At 46.9% G+C, this 20,686-nt stretch overlaps 1 protein-coding gene across 13 annotated transcripts in view; it reads right to left on the bottom strand.

Moving 5' to 3' along the window:
• ST3GAL3 (ST3 beta-galactoside alpha-2,3-sialyltransferase 3) overlaps window positions 1–20,686 on the bottom strand; it is a 367,793-nt gene that overhangs the window by 112,934 nt on the left and 234,173 nt on the right. For all 13 annotated transcript variants that reach the window (XM_065555304.1, XM_065555307.1, XM_005307127.5 and 10 more), the window contains one exon: window positions 8,957–9,020. In XM_065555304.1, the coding sequence (XP_065411376.1) occupies window positions 8,957–9,020 (64 nt within the window). The remainder of the gene's footprint in view (window positions 1–8,956; window positions 9,021–20,686) is intronic.

Below are 20,686 nucleotides of genomic sequence, written 5' to 3'. Positions count from 1 at the left end.
ACTGGAGTGGGAGAAGATCCTAAAAGGGCTTTAAAGACTGGCATTGTTGGAAAAGTAAAAGGTGTGATGGACCGTGATACATCACAAGATAAAAACTGTAGACAAGGGTAGAGCTGTGCAGAGCTTTGATGGGAGGGCTAGAATCTTAAACTGGACATGCTGACCAAGGGAGAGCAAGATGGAGAGAAGTGACAAGGGGAATGATACGGTTGGATTAATTGGCGATTAAGATAATTTTGGCCACTGTATTTTGGAGTGACTGGAGAACGCAATATAGATGTCACAAGGGCAGAGAGGATATGATAGTTACACCAGTCAAGGCAGAAGATTACCCAGGGTATGAACAAGAGCCTTAGACAATGGGACAGAAAGGAAGGGATATATTTTCTAAATGATGCGGAGAAAGCAGTGGCAGGACTTGGTGGTAATAACAAGCACATGAGGCAAGGAGGAGAGGATGTAGTCAATTTGATCCCTGTAGTAAGAAGAGAGCCTGAGACACAAGCCCTTGTATTAGAGGCCTGGTATGAGGCAGGACCTGCTTAAAGAATCTCGCAGGAACAGGGCTGGTATGGTAGAAATTCACATTTCTAAGAAGTGCTAGTTACCGAGTACTTACACAAACACATCCCGATATTAAGTGGTACCAGAACATTCCGATATCAAGGATGGTACAAACACATTCCCCAAGGATAACAGGAACACACTGACCCCTCCTAAAAAAATGTCAAGAGGACAGTACGGAGAGAGATGTTTTAATCAAACCAACATGTACAAGGTGATGGTGATAACTAGCCACGTAAGCGGGCAGTAACTATGTCAGAGGGGCAGTACTAACTTGTTTGTATCGGGGTATAAAATGTATCTCAAAGGAAGTATCTTTGTCTGGCTTAGGGAGGAATGGAAAGTCCTGCCGTTCACTAAGCTGGCCTATTGTTATGGGCATACATGTATTAGTGGTCCGGTAAAGTCTGCAGAACACTAGTACAGTGCTTCATTGACAAGAAACCTAGCTGGCTGGAACGGTACACAAAAGAAAAACACACACAGACAGCCAAACATCTATCAACATCTAACCACAATGATGACCCCGACCACATTGAGCAGATGTTTTCAGAGAACTATCCACAATGATTCCAAGCTCTCTTTCTTGAGTGGTAACAGCGAAGTTAGACCCCATCATTTTGTATGCATAGTTCGGATTATGCATTACTTTGCATTTATCAACATTGAATTTCATCAGCCATTTTGTTGCCCAGGCACCCACTTGTGTGAGATTCCTTTGTAACTCTTCGCAGTCTGCTTTGGACTTAAATATCATGAGTAATTTAGTATCTGCAAACTTTGCCACCTCACTGTTTACCCCTTTTTCCAGATAATTTATGAATACGTTGAACAGCACTGGCCCCAGAACAGACCCTTGGGGGACTCCACTATTTACTTCTTTTCACTGTGAAAACTGATCGCTTATTCCTACCATTTGTTTCTTATCTTTTAACCAATTACTGATCCACCAGAGAACCTTCCCTTTTATCCCATGATGGCTTACTTTGCTTAACAGCCTTAGGTGAGGGACCTTGTCAAAGGCTTTCTGAAAGTCCAAGTACACTATATCCATTGTGACAAAGAGTCCTGTGGCACCTTATAGACTAACAGACATATTGGAGCATAAGCTTTCGTGGGTGAATACCCACTTCGTCAGACGCATATTCATCACATGAGTCTGACGAAGTGGGTATTCACCCACGAAAGCTTATGCTCCAATATGTCTGTTACTCTATAAGATGCCACATGACTCTTTGTCGCTTTTTACAGATCCAGACTAACACGGCTACCCCTCTGACACTATATCCGTTGTTTCACCCCATCCACGTTTGAGGATCCTCTCAAAGAATTCTGAGGCATGATTTCCCCTTAAAAAGCCATGTTGGCTCTTCCCCAACATATTGTGTTCATCTCCGTGTCTGATAATTCTGTTCTTTGCTACAGTTTGGAATTAATTGATAAACTTAACAGTAACAAGTCATTGGGACCAGATAGCATTCACCCAAGAGTTCTGAAAGAACTCAAATGTGAAATTGCGGAACTATTAACTATGGTTTGTAACCTAGGTCCTTTAAATCAAATTTTGTACCCAATGACTGGAAGATAGCTAATGTAACGCCAATATTTAAAAAGGGCTCTAGAGGTGATCCTGGCAATTACAGATCGGTAAGTCTAATGTCAGTACTGGGCAAATTAGTCGAAACAATAGTTAAGAATAAAATTGTCAGACACATAGAAAAACAAACTGTTGAGCAATAGTCAACATGGTTTCTGTAAAGGGAAATTGTGTCTTACTAATCTATTAGAGTTCTTTGAAGGGGTCAACAAACGTGGACAAGGGGGATCCAGTGGACATAGTGTACTTAGATTTCCAGAAAGCCTTTGACAAGGTCCCTCACCAAAGGCTCTTATGTAAATTAAGCTGTCATGGGATAAAAGGGAAGGTCCTTTCATGGATTGAGAACTGGTTAAAAGACAGGGAACACAGGGTAGGAAAAAATGGCAAATTTTCAGAATGGACAGGGGTAACTAGTGGTGTTCCCCAAGGGTCAGTCCTCGGACCAATCCTATTCAACTTATTCATAAATGATCTGGAGAAAGGGGTAAAGAGTGAGGTGGCAAAGTTTGCAGATGATACTAAACTGCTCAATATAGTTAAGACCAAAGCAGACTGTGAAGAACTTCAAAAAGATCTCACAAAACTAAGTGATTGAGCAACAAAATGGCAAATGAAATTTAATGTGGATAAATGTAAAGTAATGCACATTGGAAAAAATAACCCCAACTATACATACAGTATGATGGGGGCTAATTTAGCTACAACTAATCAGGAAAGAGATCTTGGAGTCATCGTGGATAGTACTCTGAAGACGTCCATGCAGTGTGCAGCAGCAGTCAAAAAAGCAAACAGGATGTTAGGAATCATTAAAAAGGGGATAGAGAATAAGACGGAGAATATCTTATTGCCCTTATATAAATCCATGGTATGCCCACATGTTGAATACTACGTACACATGTGGTCTCCTCATCTCAAAAAAAGATATACTGGCATTAGAAAAGGTTCAGAGAAGGGGAACTAAAATGATTAGGGGTTTGGAACAGGTCCCATATGAGGAGAGATTAAAGAGGCTAGGACTCTTTAGCTTGGAAAAGAGGAAACTAAGGGGGGATATGATAGAGGTATATAAAATCATGAGTGGTGTGGAGAAAGTGAATAGGACAAGTTATTTACTTGTTCCCATAATATAAGAACTAGGGGCCACCAAATGAAATTAATGGGCAGCAGGTTTAAAACAAATAAAAGGAAGTTCTTCTTCACACAGCGCACAGTCAACCTGTGGAACTCCTTGCCTGAGGAGGTTGTGAAGGCTAGCACTATAACAGGGTTTAAAAGAGAACTAGATAAATTCATGAAGGTTAAGTCCATTAATGGCTATTAGCCAGGATGGGTAAGGAATGGTGAACCTAGCCTCTGTTTGTCAGAGGATGGAGATGGATGGCAGGAGAGAGATCAGTTGATCATTATCTGTTAGGTTAGCTCCCTCTGGGGCACCTGGCATTGGCCACTGTCAGTAGACAGGAGACTGGGCTGGATGGATCTTTGGTCTTACCCAATATGGCCGTTCTTATGGACAGTTGCAACCAATTTGCCTGGTACTGAAGTCAGGCTTATCGCCCTGTAATTGCCAGGATCACCTCTGGAGCTTTTTTTTTTTTTTGGCATCACATTAGGTGTCTGCCAGTCATCTGATACAGGAGCTGATTTAAGCAATCGGTTACATATCAGTTGGTTCTGTAAGTTCATATTTGGGTTCCCTTCAAAAGTCTTGGGTGATACCATCTGGTCGGGGTGACATATGACTTTTTAAACGCATTAATTAGTTCTAAAACCTCTTCCATTGACACCTCATCTGGGGCAGTTCCTCAGATTTGGGACCTAAGAACAGTGGTTCTCAAACTGTGGGTCGGAACCCCAAAGTGGGTCGTGACCCCATTTCAATGGGGTTGCCAGGGCCAGTATTAGACTTGCTGGGACCAGCGTCAGAAGCGGAAGCCCAAGCTCCACTCCCACCTGGGGCAGCGGGGCTCGGGCTGTGGCCTCCTCTCCCCCAACCCGGGGCAGCGGGGCTCGGGCTGCGGCTCCCTCTCCCCCCACCCAGGGCAGCGGGGCTCGCCCTCTCCCCCAACCCGGGGCAGCGGGGCTCGGGCTGCGGCCCCCTCTCCCCCCACCCGGGGCAGCGGGGCTCGGGCTGCGGCCCCGGTCCCCCTCCTCCTGGGGTCATGTAGTAACTAGGCTGTCAGAAGGGGGTTGCCGTGCAATGAAGTTTGAGAAACACTGCCTACGAAGAACGGCTCAGGGTTTGGAATTTCACCCACATCTTCTACAATGAAGACTGGCGCAAAGAATTCATTTAGCTTTTCGCAATGGCTTTGTCTTCCTTGAGTGCTCCTTTAGCACCTAGATTGTCCAGGAGCCCCAGTGGTTGTTTGGCAGACTTCCGACATGTAATGTATTAAAAAAAAATAATTGCCGTTAGTTTGTGTGTCTTTTGCTAGTTGCTCTTCCAATTCTTTCTGGGCTGCCTGACTGTACCTTTGCACTTGCAGTGCCAGGATTTCTGCTCCTTTCTATTTGCCTCAGCAGGACCTGACTGCCAATGTTTAAAAATGTCTTTTTGACCATGATCAAGTCACCTCTTAACCTTCTCTTGGATAAACTAAGTAGATTAAGATCCTCAAGTGTCTCACTCTCAGGCAGATTTTCCATCTCTTGAATCAGTCTTATAGCTCTTTTCTGAACTCATTCTATTTTTCAACATCTTTTTTGAAGCGCTGAAACCAGTAACAGTCTCACAGGTGCCACGTGAGGGGTAATGCCACCTGCCTACTACTCAATATCCTCCTGCGTAGGCATCCTAGAATCGCATTTGCTCTGTTAGCTACACCATCACACTGGGAGCTCATGTTCAACTGGTTACCATCAACCCCAAGTCCTTTTCAGTGTCACTGACTTTCAGGAGACCATCTCTCATCTTATCAGTGTGACCCACCTAGATATCTCATCTTCCATTTGGCTCTGTTAAAATGCATGTTGCTCAAATGAGTCCCATTTACAAGCAATCTGGAGCAGTCTTTATAACTGACCTGTCCACATCATTATTTACCACTCCACCAATGTGTGTGTTATCCGCAAGTTTTACCAGCATTGATTTTCTATTTTCTTCCATATCACTGATGAAAATGTTGAACAACATTGGGCCGAGAACAGATCCCTGCTGGGCCACACTAAAACCACACCTACTAGATAATGATTTCCTATTTATAATTACTTTTTGAAATCTCTCATTTAATTAGTTTTTAATCCATATAATATGGGCTACATTTATCGTGTATAGTGATACTTTTTTTTAGAGCAGGATGTCATTTGGACTAAGTCAAATGCCTTTCAGAAGTCTAACTACACAACACATTTACCTTTATCAATGAAACTTGTAATCTCATAAAAAATACCAAATTTGCTTGACAAGATTAATTTTCCGTAGAACCCATGTTAATTTGCACTAGCTGAGATACCATCTTTTTACTGATTCTATTCCATGTTAACCTTTCCATGATTTTGCCCAGGACTGATGTTAAGCTCTTCAGTCTATAATAATTCATGTCATCTCATTTACCCTTTTAAAATAACGGTGCAACAGTAGCTTTTCCAGCTCTCTAGAGCTTCCCTTGATGAAGTAACCCAGTGACTTGCTTTCCTTTGATCCCATTCAGTCACAATGTTCAAGCAACAGGTGAGGAACGTGAGTTGTGATTATATTACCCTAACTGCTTACAAGAGTCCGTTCTCTGTTAAATTAAGGCTAATTTCCTTGACAACACATCTTAAGTAGAATCAGAGTCTGCATGTGGATTTTAGAGAACTCTGAAATATTGGCTCTTAAACCATACGTTTTGGTCTCAGGGAAAAACTTCCTAAAGAAGTTTCTAATGAACGCAGGCAGAGACATAACAACATGCACAACAGTCTCAAAAAGCTGCCAAGGTTAGGACTCAAAATCATAGGCCAGGGAGGCTGCTCAGGTTAAAGGGCCACCGCATGCCCCCTCGAGTCACCCCATCACTGTGACATAAGTCTGCAAAAGAGCACCAGTCTTGTGGCACATGTGCACTTCACCGTCTTTAGTGTGTCAGTTCAGCTCAAACTGGGTTGGAATTACAAACTTAACCCTCAACAGCGTTGGAAATACCACTTCCTCAAAGGAGCAGTGCAAGCCGTGCACTACCTGAGCTAATTCCCGAGTGGATGAGATCAATTTGGGGAGGATTAAAGCAACTGTCTGAGCCCCAGGTGTGAGCCAAAAACCCATCTTCAGAACCCGGTAATTTTCTAAACACATGGTTTCTTAAAAGGGGGCTGTATCTCAAGAGCCTCTTTCTCAAAGAACTCCAACTTTGGCCCACTAGCCCTGCCCACCCCCCACTCCCATGAGGCACAGGAAATTTCAGGATAATCTGAGTCTGCAGATTTTAGATCCACATGTGCATTTTAGAGCACCTAGAATAGTCATATTTTAAACAGTAAGCAATTCTCCACCTTAACGACAGCAGAGCTACTGCTCTGGAAGCAACAGAGCAGAGGGGAGGGGGGAGGCAGCCGACAGCTGCAGAGATCTCAGGCGTGCTGATGAGTTTGGTGGTCATGGAAAGTTTGATTGGAAGCTCAGGAGGCAAAAAATGAATTGGTCAGAAAGCAAGAACTTTGTTAGTGTGAGATCAAAGCGGAAGAATGTTCAGTAAAGAACAGGGCTCACATTTTTCAAAAGCTCCTAAGTCACCTAAGAGCTTCTGAAAAAAATTTACCCTAGGTCCAGAAATTGACTTAGTGAGGGAGTTAATCAAAGGGCAAGTCATGCCTGACTAACCTGATTGCCTTCTGTGATGAGATAACTGGCTCTGTGGATATGGGGAAAGTGGTGGATGTGATATATCTTGACTTTAGCAAAGCTTTTGATACGGTCTCCCACAGTATTCTTGCCACCAAGTTAAAGAAGTCTGGATTGGATGAATGGACTGTAAGATGGATAGAAAGCCAGCTAGATTGTCAGGCTCAACGGGTAGTGATCATAGACTATCAGGGTTGGAAGGGACCTCAGGAGATATCTAGTCCAACCCCCTGCTCAAAGCAGGACCAATCCCCAGACAGATTTTTGCCCCAGATCCCTAAATGGCCCCCTCAAGGATTGAACTCACAACCCTGGGTTTAGCAGGCCAATGCTCAAATCACTGAGCTATTCCCCCCCCCCCCCCCAACAGGTTGATGTCTAGTTGGCAGCCAGTATCAAGCGGAGTGCCCCAAGGGTCTGTCCTGGGGCCGGTTTTGTTCAGCATCTTCATTAATGATCTAGATGATGGGATGGATTGCATCCTCAGCAAGTTCACGGATGACATTAAGATGGGGGGGAGAAGTAGATACGCTGGAGAGTAGGGACAGGGTCTGGAGTGACCTAGACAAATTGGAGGATTGGGTCAAAATAAATCTGAAGAGGTTCAACAAGGACAAGTGCAGAGTCCTGCACTTAGGACGGAAGAATCCCAGGCATTGCTACAGGCTGGGGACTGACTGGCTAAGCGACTCTTCTGAAGAAAAGGACCTGGGGATTACAGTGGACGAGAAGCTGGATATGAGTCAGCAGTGTGCCCTTGTTGCCAAGAAGGCCAACAGCATATTGGGCTGCATTAGTAGGAGCACTGCCAGCAGATCGAGGGAAGTGATTATTCCCCTCTATTCGGCACTGGTGAGTACACCTGGAGTATTGCGTCCAGTTTTGGGGCCCCTCACTACAGAAGGGATGTGGACAAATTGGAGAAAGTCCAACAGAGGACAATGAAAATGATCAGGGGGCTGGGGCACATGACTTATGAGGAGAGGCTGAGGGAACTGGGGTTATTTAGACTGCAGAAGAGTGAGGGGGGATTTGATAGCAGCCTTCAACAACCTGAAGGGGGGTTCCAAAGAGGATGGAGCTAGGCTGTTCTCAGTGGTGGCAGATGACAGAACAAGGAGTAATGGTCTCAAGTTGCAGTGGGGGAGGTCTAGGTTGGATATTAGGAAACACTATTTCACTAGGAAGGTGGTGAAGCACTGGAATGGGTTCCCTAGGGAGGTGGTGGAATCTCCTTCCTTACAGCTATTTAAGGCCCAGCTTCACAAAGCCCTGGCTGGGATGATTTAGTTGGGATTGGTCCTGCTTTGAGCAGGGGGTTGGACTAGATGACCACCTGAGGTCTCTTGATATTCTATGATTCAAGGCTGAAGGTCAAACAAGGAGGGAAGGCTCAGGATGCAAGAGGGTAAAGGATCAGACAGCTGATCATAAACATGCCAAGGATTTTCCAGAACAAGTTCTATGATAGGACCAGAAAGTCTGAAGGAGCTTGTTCTGAATACACAAATATGCATTGTACCAGCTCAAACCTTCAGGTCCCCATGAAAGTTCTTACATCCATCTTATCACCAACTCAACCACTGCAGTCACGCCTACCAGCTTTAAGAGAGACATATTAGTGAACTGTTCTTGTTGGAACAAGCTGCACCCCTTTTCTTGAACAAACCTTTGCGTGATTTGGTTGTGTTGCCAATACATTGCTGGGGGATGAGGGGTGGGTGTAGCTATGCAATGGTACACGCTCCTTTTGTGCTTTTAGAAGCAAACAATTAGGAAGCAGTCAAAATGTAAACGTACTCTTTGTATGTTTGAGCTAACAAAGCTCCCGGGGTTCACTGGAACAGAACTCTATTCTCAGCTCCTGACCTATATCCAAAGCACAGGCAATTCCTGGGAGACGTGTTTAGGAAATGTGATGAAGTGTCACTATTTGCTCCTTCTGCTTCAGAAGGGTCTCACCTTACCTGTCAAGGGTTGGAGTGAGGCGATACTCTTTGGTTGCCGACAGGATGGCTTTGATCAGATTATCTGGGGAGAAAGGAAAGGAAAGGAGGCATTAGACCATTTCAAACAAGTTTTCACCTTTAATGAAGATTATGTGCAAGGTGGAGTAAGTCAGGGAGTCTACGAGTGCAACTTACACTCCGAGGAGCTGACGGTAAGTGTCTGTTAGGAGTAGCGGTAACCCACTGAAATTTACTTGTTCCTATATCCTCCTAGTAGCTGCTCTAAGTCTAGACCCTCAGGGCGTGAGATACTTTAACTCGAGGGGATCTCGTGTGCCACATTCAGAGGTGATTAGTTCCCACCATCACAGGTCTCTCGGCACTGTCTGGAGAAGTCTCTCTCTTGGGGGAACTACGTGTCTGAGGTATAATGATGTCGACATGAATCCTGGAAGCATTCCCCTGGGTATCCAATAGGGCAATGGAGGGGTCTGGTAAGGAAGGTACCAGTCCCCAGGCATGCCTGGCCCAGGCGTCCTGACCCCTTGCAGAAGTCTTCTCAAACCCACATGGGTGGGAGCAAGAACAAGATTGGGAAAAAGCTCTTAACTCTCAGTGACGACACCCCCCATAGCTTGCCTCAGAGTCTGATGAAGAATTGGAGTATTCTGAGAGCCAGGGTGGTGTGACACTGGGTGGGGTCCTCGGTGACCAAGATATAGATTGATGTCAGGGGAAGCGTGCATGACTTTCTAGCTACCAATAACATGCAGTGCGGGGAATATGGTCCCTGACCAGAAGTGGAAGGAGGCAGTATCTAGTCCAATGCTGGGGGCCCCGAATTAGAACATACGGGTGCTGACAGTCTCAGCAGCTGTGCTGGTGCCAGACGAGGGACTTCACCCTGAATCAGTGATGACAAAACAAGATGCTGGCCACCGCATAAGCTCTGGGAGTGGTCAGTACAGACACACGTGACGGTGAGCAGGGAGAACTGCTCTGTTGCCGCTGGAGAGGTAACCAGTCTCGATGGTCCCTGGCAGGGAACAGGAGTCGATGGCTCAGGTTCCTCTATACAAGCCGGAGGGTGCACTCTACCATTAGTACCAGAATGACCAGCTGCAGAGGAGTCCTAGGGTCTGGACTTAGAAGAGCCCAATACTAATTTCTTCTTGTGCGTCTGAGGCTGGGGCTGCTCTGAAGCCATGGGCCTGGAATGAGGTTGTCGCAGACAGGGCTCTCCTTGTCCTCAGGCAAAGCTGGGGGGCACACGGGGAGGCAGTCAAAGAACGAACCTGGGATGACCGAGGGGCTTCTGATGCCAGTGCAAGGGCAGCTTCCATGAGGATGTAAGTGGGACACGCCTTCCTCCCCTCCCTGCATTTGAAACAGGACAAACGGGGCACCTGTCTCCAATGTGACCCTCGCCTAAGCCCTGAGACAGTGAGAATGAGAGTCACTGACAGGCATAGGTTTTTTGCAGCCTGAGCAAGGTTTAAAACACAGAGACCTTGGCATAGGCTCCCCTGGTACTGAGCAGGGCCTGGAGGCCCTGCTGATGGGAAAAAACTAAAAAGAACTAAACTAAAATAAAGATTTTAAAAGCATCTAGTGATGAAAAGGACAGACGAATATAAACGAGCAGACAAGAAGGGAACACAAATGCTCCAATCACTGACCACAGACCGTAAGGAACAGGAGGGGCGGAGCAACTCTGCTATTTATCCTCTCACTTTAGAGCATGAGGAGCTCGGCTGTGGGCAGGACTGCACCTACAGGTACTGCCAGCACCGGTGCAGAGGACGTGCGCGCCCCGATAGTGTTATGGACACAGAGGAAACAGTGGATTCTGGGAGATTTTGGAGGTCAAGCTAGACTGTGGGAAAGTGGTGACAGGGCTATCTGAACTATTCTAAGGCCATCCACACTGGTACTAAAATGGTGCAGACTGGAGTAGTTTCTACTAAACCAATATTTAGACCTGCTGAAAGCAAGTCTAGTCCAAACTGGAGCGGATATGCACATACACCACTCAGAGCACTTGTGTGTGGATGTGACACTAGATATTTAGCATGGTAAGTTTCTCAAATGTAGACAAGGCCCAAGAAGGAAGCTTGATCTACTTGAATTCAACACAGCAAGGAATGGGGAATCACAGACTGGAGCAGTGCACAGGCGGTAGATTTCAGAGAGCACCTGTGGAGGATCTGTTCCTGGTTACTCTTGCGTATTCATTTTGTGAAGGGCTTTAGCTGCCTCCGCCCCTTGCTTTAATATTGGGCTATTTCAAAAAAAGAAAATGAGGAGAGTGGAGCAGTAGATCCACGTATGGGAAGGTTCCCTAGCACTTTCCATTTAACCCTTAGACTGAACTCCTGTGCCCACAGCATGGGCAGTATCGCCACACAGCTCAGCATTCCTCTCCCCGCCCTGTAGAGGTGGAAGGGGAGTTCATGCTCCAAAACCCATTCGATGCTTGGCCTCTCTCCTCAGCCTGCCAACAAAAGGACCCGTACGTATTAACAGCTCTGATGGGTTTGTGAAGCACACACCTTCCCACTGGGAACCCGACTCAAATCACCACACTTGTTTCACACAGGTCACCAAACTGCATCTGATGGTCACCGCTTTCAGCAACACCCATGGAACGTGGGCAGTCAAGCGCCAGGGCAGCGTGGAGGAAATTACTCAGTATCAACCCCCCCTTCCAGCTACAGCCAGCCCAGGAGACTCCAATGGCCTGGGCAATGCAATTGTGCTGGGGATGTTTGCAGACTCCTGGGAGTGCCACCCGTCACAGCGGGGGCTTCCCTCATGAGCACCTCTACTCACAGATAATAGGAGCCTGGGCCCTTCAAATGCCTTTGCTGGAAACATTTCCACGCCAAGTGTGTCCATGGGATGCTGCATCTCCCAGACAACACGCCTCATAAACTAGCTTCTTCCTTTCTTAAAAGCTTAAGCTCCCCCGACCCCTTAGCCGTCTTGTTTGCTCGACAGCCTCTGACTCACCTCCCGAGGAAGCCAGAGCTGCACCCCTGCTCCTGCCAGCATGGGGATGCAGAGGCTGCTGCGTGACACCAGGGGAGCGAGAATGAAGAAACACAGGAACAGCCCTTTGGACCAGCTGCATTTGTTTATGAAGCCTGATTACTCATCCCTCACTTCCCTCTGGCACTACTCAAGGAATCTCCCATCTACCTCCCTGGAGCTCCCTGCCCCTCCACTGAGCTACACATGAGTCGTGTGTCATTTCCAAACAATGCAATGATTCTGCAACCGAGTCTCTGCATCCTCTGAAGGGCACAGCCACTGTACCCAAAGCCATCTCGGCAAGCTCCCTGCATTTCCAGCTGCTCCATCCTCGCTAGATATTATCTAAGAACCCTGAGTTGCTGTGATCTATCCTGCCAGGTTTTGTCTCCAGATATCAGAAGATTCAAAAGCAGGGCAGCATTGCACAGTTTCTCTGGACTTGACTTCAGGTTGACCTTGAAGTTTGCAGGCTTCTGGAAAAAGCTAAAAGTAAATAGTAAGGAAACAGGCAGGCAATGACCACACAGAGAGAACCAGCCTGAGTCTGACTAACATTTCCATCGAGGTTATTTACATGGAAAGGCAGAAAACTTCACTTCTGCATCAGCAAGACTGACCAGTGAACTTCAGCAATCTTTATTATTGGGTCAGTGAGAAGCTGAACATTTCTGACCCAGTAGGGGTCACCTATGGCTCTCCCAGGTGCCAGTTTCTGCCTTGGCAGTGAGCGATTCAGGCCTTTCCTGCACTCTTCTCTGGTAAAGTGACGAAGAGAATTTGCAGTAAGTATGTCCCCGTCAGTCACATTCCTCACTGAACAGCAAGTCCCGATGCCAGTATTGCTAACCCCAGAGCATTCAGATGTCATGAGTTAGGCTCCAAAAATTGTAAGATTACCTTAAAAATAAAAATAATGAGATTTTTAGACTAGCCACTGGGCTCTCTGTTTGCCTTGGAGCACCACGTGACCCTGAAACCATATCCACCACATCTCAATGTCTGACCTCCTCTCATCCCTCTAAGGCCCACAAAAGCACCAGGAGGTTACATTTCCCTTGGGGAGGTTGGGGGGGAAGACTCGTAAAAGTCAGCAGGAGAGTGTGAGAGTTTCTCTCGCCTGAGCAGACTGAAAAGGAGGGAATTATCCACGTCTTAGTCACTCAGAGACACATCCGTGAGGAATTTTAATTCGGAGCTCACGAGTCATTGGATTAGATTGGTGCTGGAACTAGGGGTGTGGGGATGGCTGCCGCACCCCCTGGCTTGAAGTGGTTTCCATTATATACAGGGTTCAATGGCTCTCAGCCCCCCACTACACAAACTGCACCAGCAGTGCTGATTAACTATGGACTCAGGGTTTGAGACCTCACCCAAGAGCTGGTCCTTGCTCTTTCTGACTGTTGTTCAGAAAAATCTCATCGGGTTTAGAGAAGCCCACTACTGAGCGAGGCACCAGCCTTGATTGAAATAGGGGACTCCGCAAAGAGATTCTCCTCTTCTCCAGAGGTTGTTCAGGGAGATCTATTGTTTTAACCCCAACAGTCACAAAAGAACCTCACCTTGGAGTCCTCGTTTAGTAATCAAAAGCCAGTGCCTGTACTCCAGTAGAATCCTTGGCTTCTTGCCCTCAACTTATTCATTTAAAAGTTTCCTTTCTCGTGGCCATATCAACTAGCTGAACTGGGGAAAGAGAAACTTTTATCACATGGAAATCTGCATGAAATAAGCAATTCCCAGTTTTGGTCCAAAGAAAAATTCTAATTTTGGGGTTAACTCAGAATTTCGCATTAACCAATCATCAGAGAAGGACAAACAACTATGTGTTAGCAGCTAATGTAGCTCACAATCCCAAGTTCTTCTTGGACAGATCTAAAGAGGTCACATCCTTGGACAGATCTAAAGAGGTCACATCCTTGCATTTCTTTTTCATTAGTTAGAGGGGATTCAAGCAGGGCCAAAAGGCTCGACCTGGGACAGACAGCAGTGCAACAGAATCTGCCCAGCAAATAAATATAGAAGACACCCTCCTACGCAGCTGGAGAGGTGAGAGAAACAGGGAAGAGAGACCTGGCTATGAGATGGCCCTCCCAAAAGCCTGGTAAGTTTCCTGCATGCACCACTGTAACTTCTATGGAGGCACAGTCCTGGGGAGGGGGAAGAAATATTTTGGTCCATTGTAAATTTTGGTTTTGATGTCAAAGTGACTCTGTTTTATCAACAGAGATAAAACATGATTCATGCCAGGAAGGCAGATGTGGAGGAGACATTGCTATGCACTAGAGTGTGTGGAGAAGGAAAGGGGAGTCAGTTTTTCCGATGGTGCTCTGACGGGCTAGCTCTTGCCTGCCCTTGAATTCTAGGGGTGTGCCTGCACTGCAAAGAAACCCCCCGGCTGGCCCATGCTGGTTGACCGGGGCTCAGGCTACCGGGCTATTTTCATGGCAGTGCCGACCTCCGGGCTCGGGCAGCTCTGGGACCCTCCCACCTCGCAAGGCTCTAGAACCCGGGCTTCCGTCTGAGCCCAGTAGCCTGGACAGCAATGAAAGGGCCCTGCAGCCCGAGTCAGCCGGCCTGGGCCACCCGCGGGTGTCTAATCGATGTGTAGACAAACCCTATATTTCCACTGAGAGAGCAGAGCTTTCTAGTCACATACAAACCAGAAAGTAGCCGGGCAGCTCTGAACCCAGAGTTCCTCCCAGATGCACTGACACACCAAGGAAAACATCCCAACACACAGCCAGGCACAGGAACGACAATTAACTGTGGCAGAAGCCAGCAATTAGGCTGTGTGCCCAGGCAAAGCCTTAGATTTCTTTGTCACGCAATCTGTCACTAATTCCGGCTGTCACTCTGGTCACGGGGAGGGAGCAAGTCCCCTTCTTATTGCTGTATTTTACATTAAACAAAACCAAGATGCATCAAGACGAACTTCCTATTTTCTTATTACAGCTGGAAAAAAAAAATCACTTTTTAGATCCCAGAGCGGAATGCAAATTCTGGGATGGTGACAGGACCGTCCCGCCCAGTGGAACATACATCACCTCTACAGGCGAGCAGATTTCAGTGCCAGCAAAACAGGCCCTCTGCATAAAAAAAGCTCCAGAGGAAACAAAGATAATTGAAGAGCGGCAATTACGGCTAAACAATGACACGATTCCTGGCTAAATACACGAGGAGAGATTAACACATTACATTTTGTTTGTTTAGTTTTTAAGCCAAAAGCATTTGACACAGTGTAAACGGAAGTCCAGCAAAGCAGCCTGTTAACTCTCCCTTTCTCACATCAGAGACCACAGACAGATACTAGCCACACTTCTCCGCTTAATCACTTTTTATACGACTTAAGCTGCATCTGGTGACAAATGCTATTCATTGAGATTTCCAAAAATAGCTAGGGAGTCCTCCGATCTTGCTCACTGGCCCTCTATACTCCAGATAACCCAGCTGAGAGAGGTGGATTCCTCTAGTGTTACTAGTCTCACTGGAAAAACAACGAGGAATCCTTGTGGCACCTACATTTGTTAGTCTCTAAGGTGCCACAAGAATTCCTCGTTTTTGCTGATCCTGACTAACACGGCTACCACTCTGAAACTAGCCTCTCTGGTGCTGGAAGCCTTTTTTGCACTGTTTGTTCACTGAAGAATCCTGCCCATGAAGCAGTGCACAGGTCAGAGAAACCCCATTGGGCCCTTGACAGTGCATGCACACTCAGCCCAGTATAACCTTCCATGCCAACAGAGAAGTGCTGCTAGAAACTTGTACAAAGAGAAAAGAAGAAATTTCAACTGAAACCCCCCCAAAGAGTTAAACTGCTCAGGATTCCTGGAACCATCCCACCCTGTGCTGTGATCGCCTCGTTCCTTCATAAAATAAGCCCCAGGGCTGAACTCAGTTAGTGCTTGGTGGGAAATACCCTTAAGGGAAAACCTAGACACTGTATAAAAACAACGAGGAGTCCTTAAAGACTAACAGATTTATTTGGGCATAAGCTTTCATGAGTAAAGAACCCACTTCTTCAGATGCATGGAGTGAAAATTACAGATGCAGGCATAGAGACAGCCATAGATATCTGTAATTTTCACTCCATGCATCTGAAGAAGTGGGGTTTTTACCCACAAAAGCTTATGCCCAAATAAATCTGTTAGTCTTTAAGGTGCCACGGAATCCTTGTTGTTTTGCGGATACAGACTAACATGGCTACCTCCTGATACTAGACACTGTATAGGAAATGGTGATGGTTCTTCCATAGGTGGCACTTCTAGGGTACATCTACCAAGCAATAAAAAACCGGTGGCACCAAGTCTCAAAACCTGGGTCGATTGACTCGGGCTCGCAGGGTTCAGGCTTGGGCTGGAACTCAGGAGCTGAGACTCTGACACCTCACAGGGTTTCAGAACTCAGGTTCCAGCCTGAGCGTCTACACTGCAATTTTTAGCCCCATGCGCCAAGTCCCACGAGCTTGAATCAGTAGCCCCAGGCCAACCGCAGCCATGCCGCTGTCTTTCATTGCAGTGTAGACATACTGAACCAATACCGTAACACAGAGGGTGCAGTGCCGCTGGAGGTGTCTGCACTTGGGGTTATCAGAGTTCCTAGGACACTTTGTGTTGGAGTAAGAGTTTCAGTATCCTGGGCTATTCTAATCTGGGTAATTTCATTCTGCTGCCTCCAATCACCGTAGCACTTTCCATTAGATAGTATATCCTTCACTTCCTGTCCCAGAACAGCTGCCACCTTTCACCTCAGAGGTGGGGGAAGTAAATTTATATCAACACAAGGCCAATTAAGGAGAAATTATTCAACAGAATTTAAATATACACAAATTCTTGATGTCTTGGATGGCTCATCAGAGATCTGAGTCTGTGACTGCACCAGACTGCAAACCCTGTCACTTGCAATTACGCATCCTATTCCAGGCTTTAGACAAGTCACTACAAGGAGGCAGCAAATTTCACAATGGAACTAAAATGCACATTTTTAACAGCAAGTGTAACCAAACATTGGAATGGATTACCCAGGGACGTGGCAAATTCTCCAGCACTTGGAGTCTTTTCATCACGATTGGTTTACCTTCGAAAAAGATAGTCTAGTTCAGCCACAAATTATTGGTCTAAAAGCAGGAAGCACTGGGTGAAATCTAGGGCCTGTGTAATGCAGAAGTAGGGTTGCCAACTTTCTAAGTTCTGAAAACCAACCACCTAACACCCCATCTCTTCCCCCAGAGGCCTCGCCCCTGCCCCTCCTCTTCCCCCAAAGCCTCGCCCCTGCTCCGCCTGTTCCCTTGAGGCCCTGCTCCCCACTCACTCTTCTCCCATCCCATCACTCGCTGTTCTCCCACCTCCTCATCCATCAATCCTCTCCACTTCTCCCCCACCCCAGCTGGGTTCCCTCTGCTCCAAACTAGAATGGGAGCTGCAGCCTGACATGGTGCCTGCTGCCTGCCCACCCATGAGATGCAGGTAGGAAGGGTCCCAGCTGAGCAGGGGCTGGTGTGGGTTGATGATCTGGCACCCCCCCCCACCTGCAGTAACCAGACTTTTGGTATCAGGTCACATGGACACGGCCAGTCACATGGACACAGACTGGATTTTCCAGGTGAAAACTGGATACCTGGCAACCCTATGCAGAAGATTAGACTAGATGATCATGATGGTCTCTTCTGGTCTTAAAACCTATGACTGGACACATTTTCTCAGAAATGCAAGATATCTACCTTCTCAGGAACCATACATACAGGAAGAGGGATCCCAGGTTGGGATGTGAACAGGTGTCCTGGCTCTGTGTGATCAGATGGAACAAGACCACCACCCCTAAAAACACGGAGAAGTATATTTGTCTCAGACAGTTTGAGGGACTTTGGTCTGTCTCTATCACGGTCGGGATCTTTGCTTAGCAGAGGTGCCAGAGAGATTTCTCCACAAGGCTGTCGATTTCCAATGACGTGTATAAAAGAACTGGTAGCTCATTGTTCAGCAAAGCTCTCCACATGACTTTAAACTGTGTACCTCAGGTGAAAAAGTTCTTGTCTACGACCTCCTGCTCCAGGGACTATTCATGGCGAACCTACTACTGAGCAGCTTAACCTGTTTGCAAGTGCGTTTCTCTTACCTAGCAGGGAACTGATCCCCAGGAAAGTTTGCACTGCAAACTGCCAAGCCTGCAGGGATTCCTGGCAGGGTAGGTGGGCACCCAATGCCTCGCCGCTTAATTATGAAGAACATATGATGGGCCCCACTGTTTGTTTGGCTCACAGCCACACCCAGTCTCTGAAGGTCCTCACCTATTCAGGGCTACACTCACCTTGGGGACCTTTATGTGCAGCTGTTCTTCTCGAAGCGACTCAGCCCATTGGTTGTGAAATCCCTCCTCATAGGCCAATGGCCAAATTAAGAAGCGAAGCCCTGAGGAAAGGGGGATCTTACTGGTGCGGCTACGTAGAGGTCTCTGCAATGGAGTGTGCAAAGGGAAGGTTTCACATCTGGAGCTGGAACGGTCTTTACAGTGAGATTTCTGACAGAAAATTAGGAGTCCTCCTGAACGATGTCAGAATAATCAGCATGCTGCCTTCTCTTGCTGTGATAGCGTATAAAGAGCTTGTAACACTGGCCTGTGCCTTTCTGACCCAATTCTAGCCTTTGACTCTCACTTTGTACAGACATGTTACCCCAAAATAGAGCAGCTCTGTAAACAGGACTCTGCAAGATCGCTCCTGCCTGGAACCCTAATGAATAAACCAGAGACTAGGTGAAACAGGGTCTGCTACCAGTTTCATTTCAAAGACACAAGCACTGAACAAAAGGCCATGAATTCAAAAGCCCTTCGGAGTTCAAAGCTTGGAACACAGAAAGCAGCTTCAATAATACAAGGTAGAATGGGAGGGTTCTGCCTGAAGAACCATTGATTCCATTGCATCATTACCTTTAAGTAATTAGATCAGAGTGTAACTACTGGGTAGGAATCTCCAGGAATGCCGCGAGTAGTAGATCAGCAAACCCTTCCTGTAACAAAATAAGCCTCCCGCACGTGGACTAGAACATGATGAGATTCACAAGTCCTCAATAAAACCTTTCCGACCTCAGCCTAGCTGGAGCTGGTGCCGATAAACACCCAATACCTTTCACAAGGTACATCTTGTAGGGAAATTCCAACTCTCAGCATTAAGGGGCTTCCTACCACACCGAACAGAACCCCACCCCATCCATTTGAACGTACGCATATCTCCTCCTCATTTCCTGAGCTACCCAGTCTGCTCTGTCTTTCCCACGCACAGCACAGCTCTGACAGTCTTCAGCTTGCACAAGCACCGTGACTTATCTCCACACTGCCTGCCTAGGTCAGTTGTTTGGATATCATTAGACAGGCTCTGACTGAAGGCCCTAATGAGGTGCTGATCCCATCATCAAGTCACTCAATTCATCCAGAATGTGTCCCGTGGGATGGCTAGAAAAGACTGATGCACGAATTCCAAGTGACGTGTGACACAAAAGGGGCGCCATTCGCATCGCTAGAACTCTGCGCCTGTCAGCACAGCCATTAGAAACCCCGCTTTACACAGATTTATAAGTCATCCCTCCCACACACAGAAATGGCTCTAGACTGAAACTTGGCACAAAGTTTAGTCCCAGGAGGGCATTAAAAAAACCCATTCAGCTGTTTCCGTCCCATTGCTTCAGCTCTCAGCCATTTAAATAATGGCAATTTCTCATTTCTCTTCTTAACTGAGGAAATCCAATATAAAACAACAGATTTACATAACACTGGTGGTGACACAAGCTGGCAGCAGCCAGGAAACCCAGAGCAAAGGCTGCCAAAGCGACTCAGTCAGCCCTCTCTGGCACGTTTCTCCATTTGGATTCAGTTTAGCAAAATGAGTTTTATTAGGCCTGGCTGCAGTCATGTGTAATCTTCGGACCTCATCCCCAGCCTGGTCAGGATGCCTGCCCCTGCCCTCGTACACCTCGTGTGTCTGCTTAAAGCAAAGCTCCCTTCTCTTGTGCCCGAGGTAGCATTTCCACTTGTGCTTCTAATGCCCTTTGCAGCAATCCCTTCCGGCTGATTTACACAGCAGTAATCCCTTTCTCACTGAGCTGGGAGGGAAACATACAAACCAGAGGGGAGAAGGACGACACTGCGAGACAGAAGAACTTGGTCATTAAAGTCTGAGCTTTGATCAGAGACTTTTTGTTCCTACTACCGCCATGTTCAGCTAACTGAACCTGCCTCCAAGGCTCGACGAAGACACAGGCACCCTAGGGCCATGCCTAAGACCTCCCCAGTTCGCAGTTACATCAGAATCTAATCTACAGCTTTAACTTTAAGCAGGAAAAAAGAAGTTTCTAGTCCTCATGGTTGCGAAAAAACTTGAAAATGTGACCCACATGTAAGTGATGCAGCAACATCTGCCTGGGTCTGCCGACAATCTGCAATGATAGCTCAGAGATGTGAACTGCTCCATGTCAATGGGGTGTTAATCCTGAAATCCACTGCTCAGGGCAGGGGGGTGGATGCACACCAACACCTCACCGGCAGAGAACTGTGGCATGGAAGGAGAAGAAGAATGAAAGCAGGACTGTTCCACTCACCCAAGCAGGCACACACCTTGGCTGCAGGGGTAGTTAATTGTCCATGCTTCCCTGCTACCATGTCTGCCTTTCTCAGGAAGGAGGAGGGGAGCTACCCCGCCACCAGCACTCCAAATGGTTGGGAAGGGCC

The sequence above is a fragment of the Chrysemys picta genome, chromosome 8 (genome assembly GCF_011386835.1).
Source record: "Chrysemys picta bellii isolate R12L10 chromosome 8, ASM1138683v2, whole genome shotgun sequence".
Classification (NCBI taxonomy): domain Eukaryota; kingdom Metazoa; phylum Chordata; order Testudines; family Emydidae; genus Chrysemys; species Chrysemys picta.
Note: the sequence above shows the minus strand (reverse complement) of the source record. Positions and strands in the feature narration are given on the sequence as shown.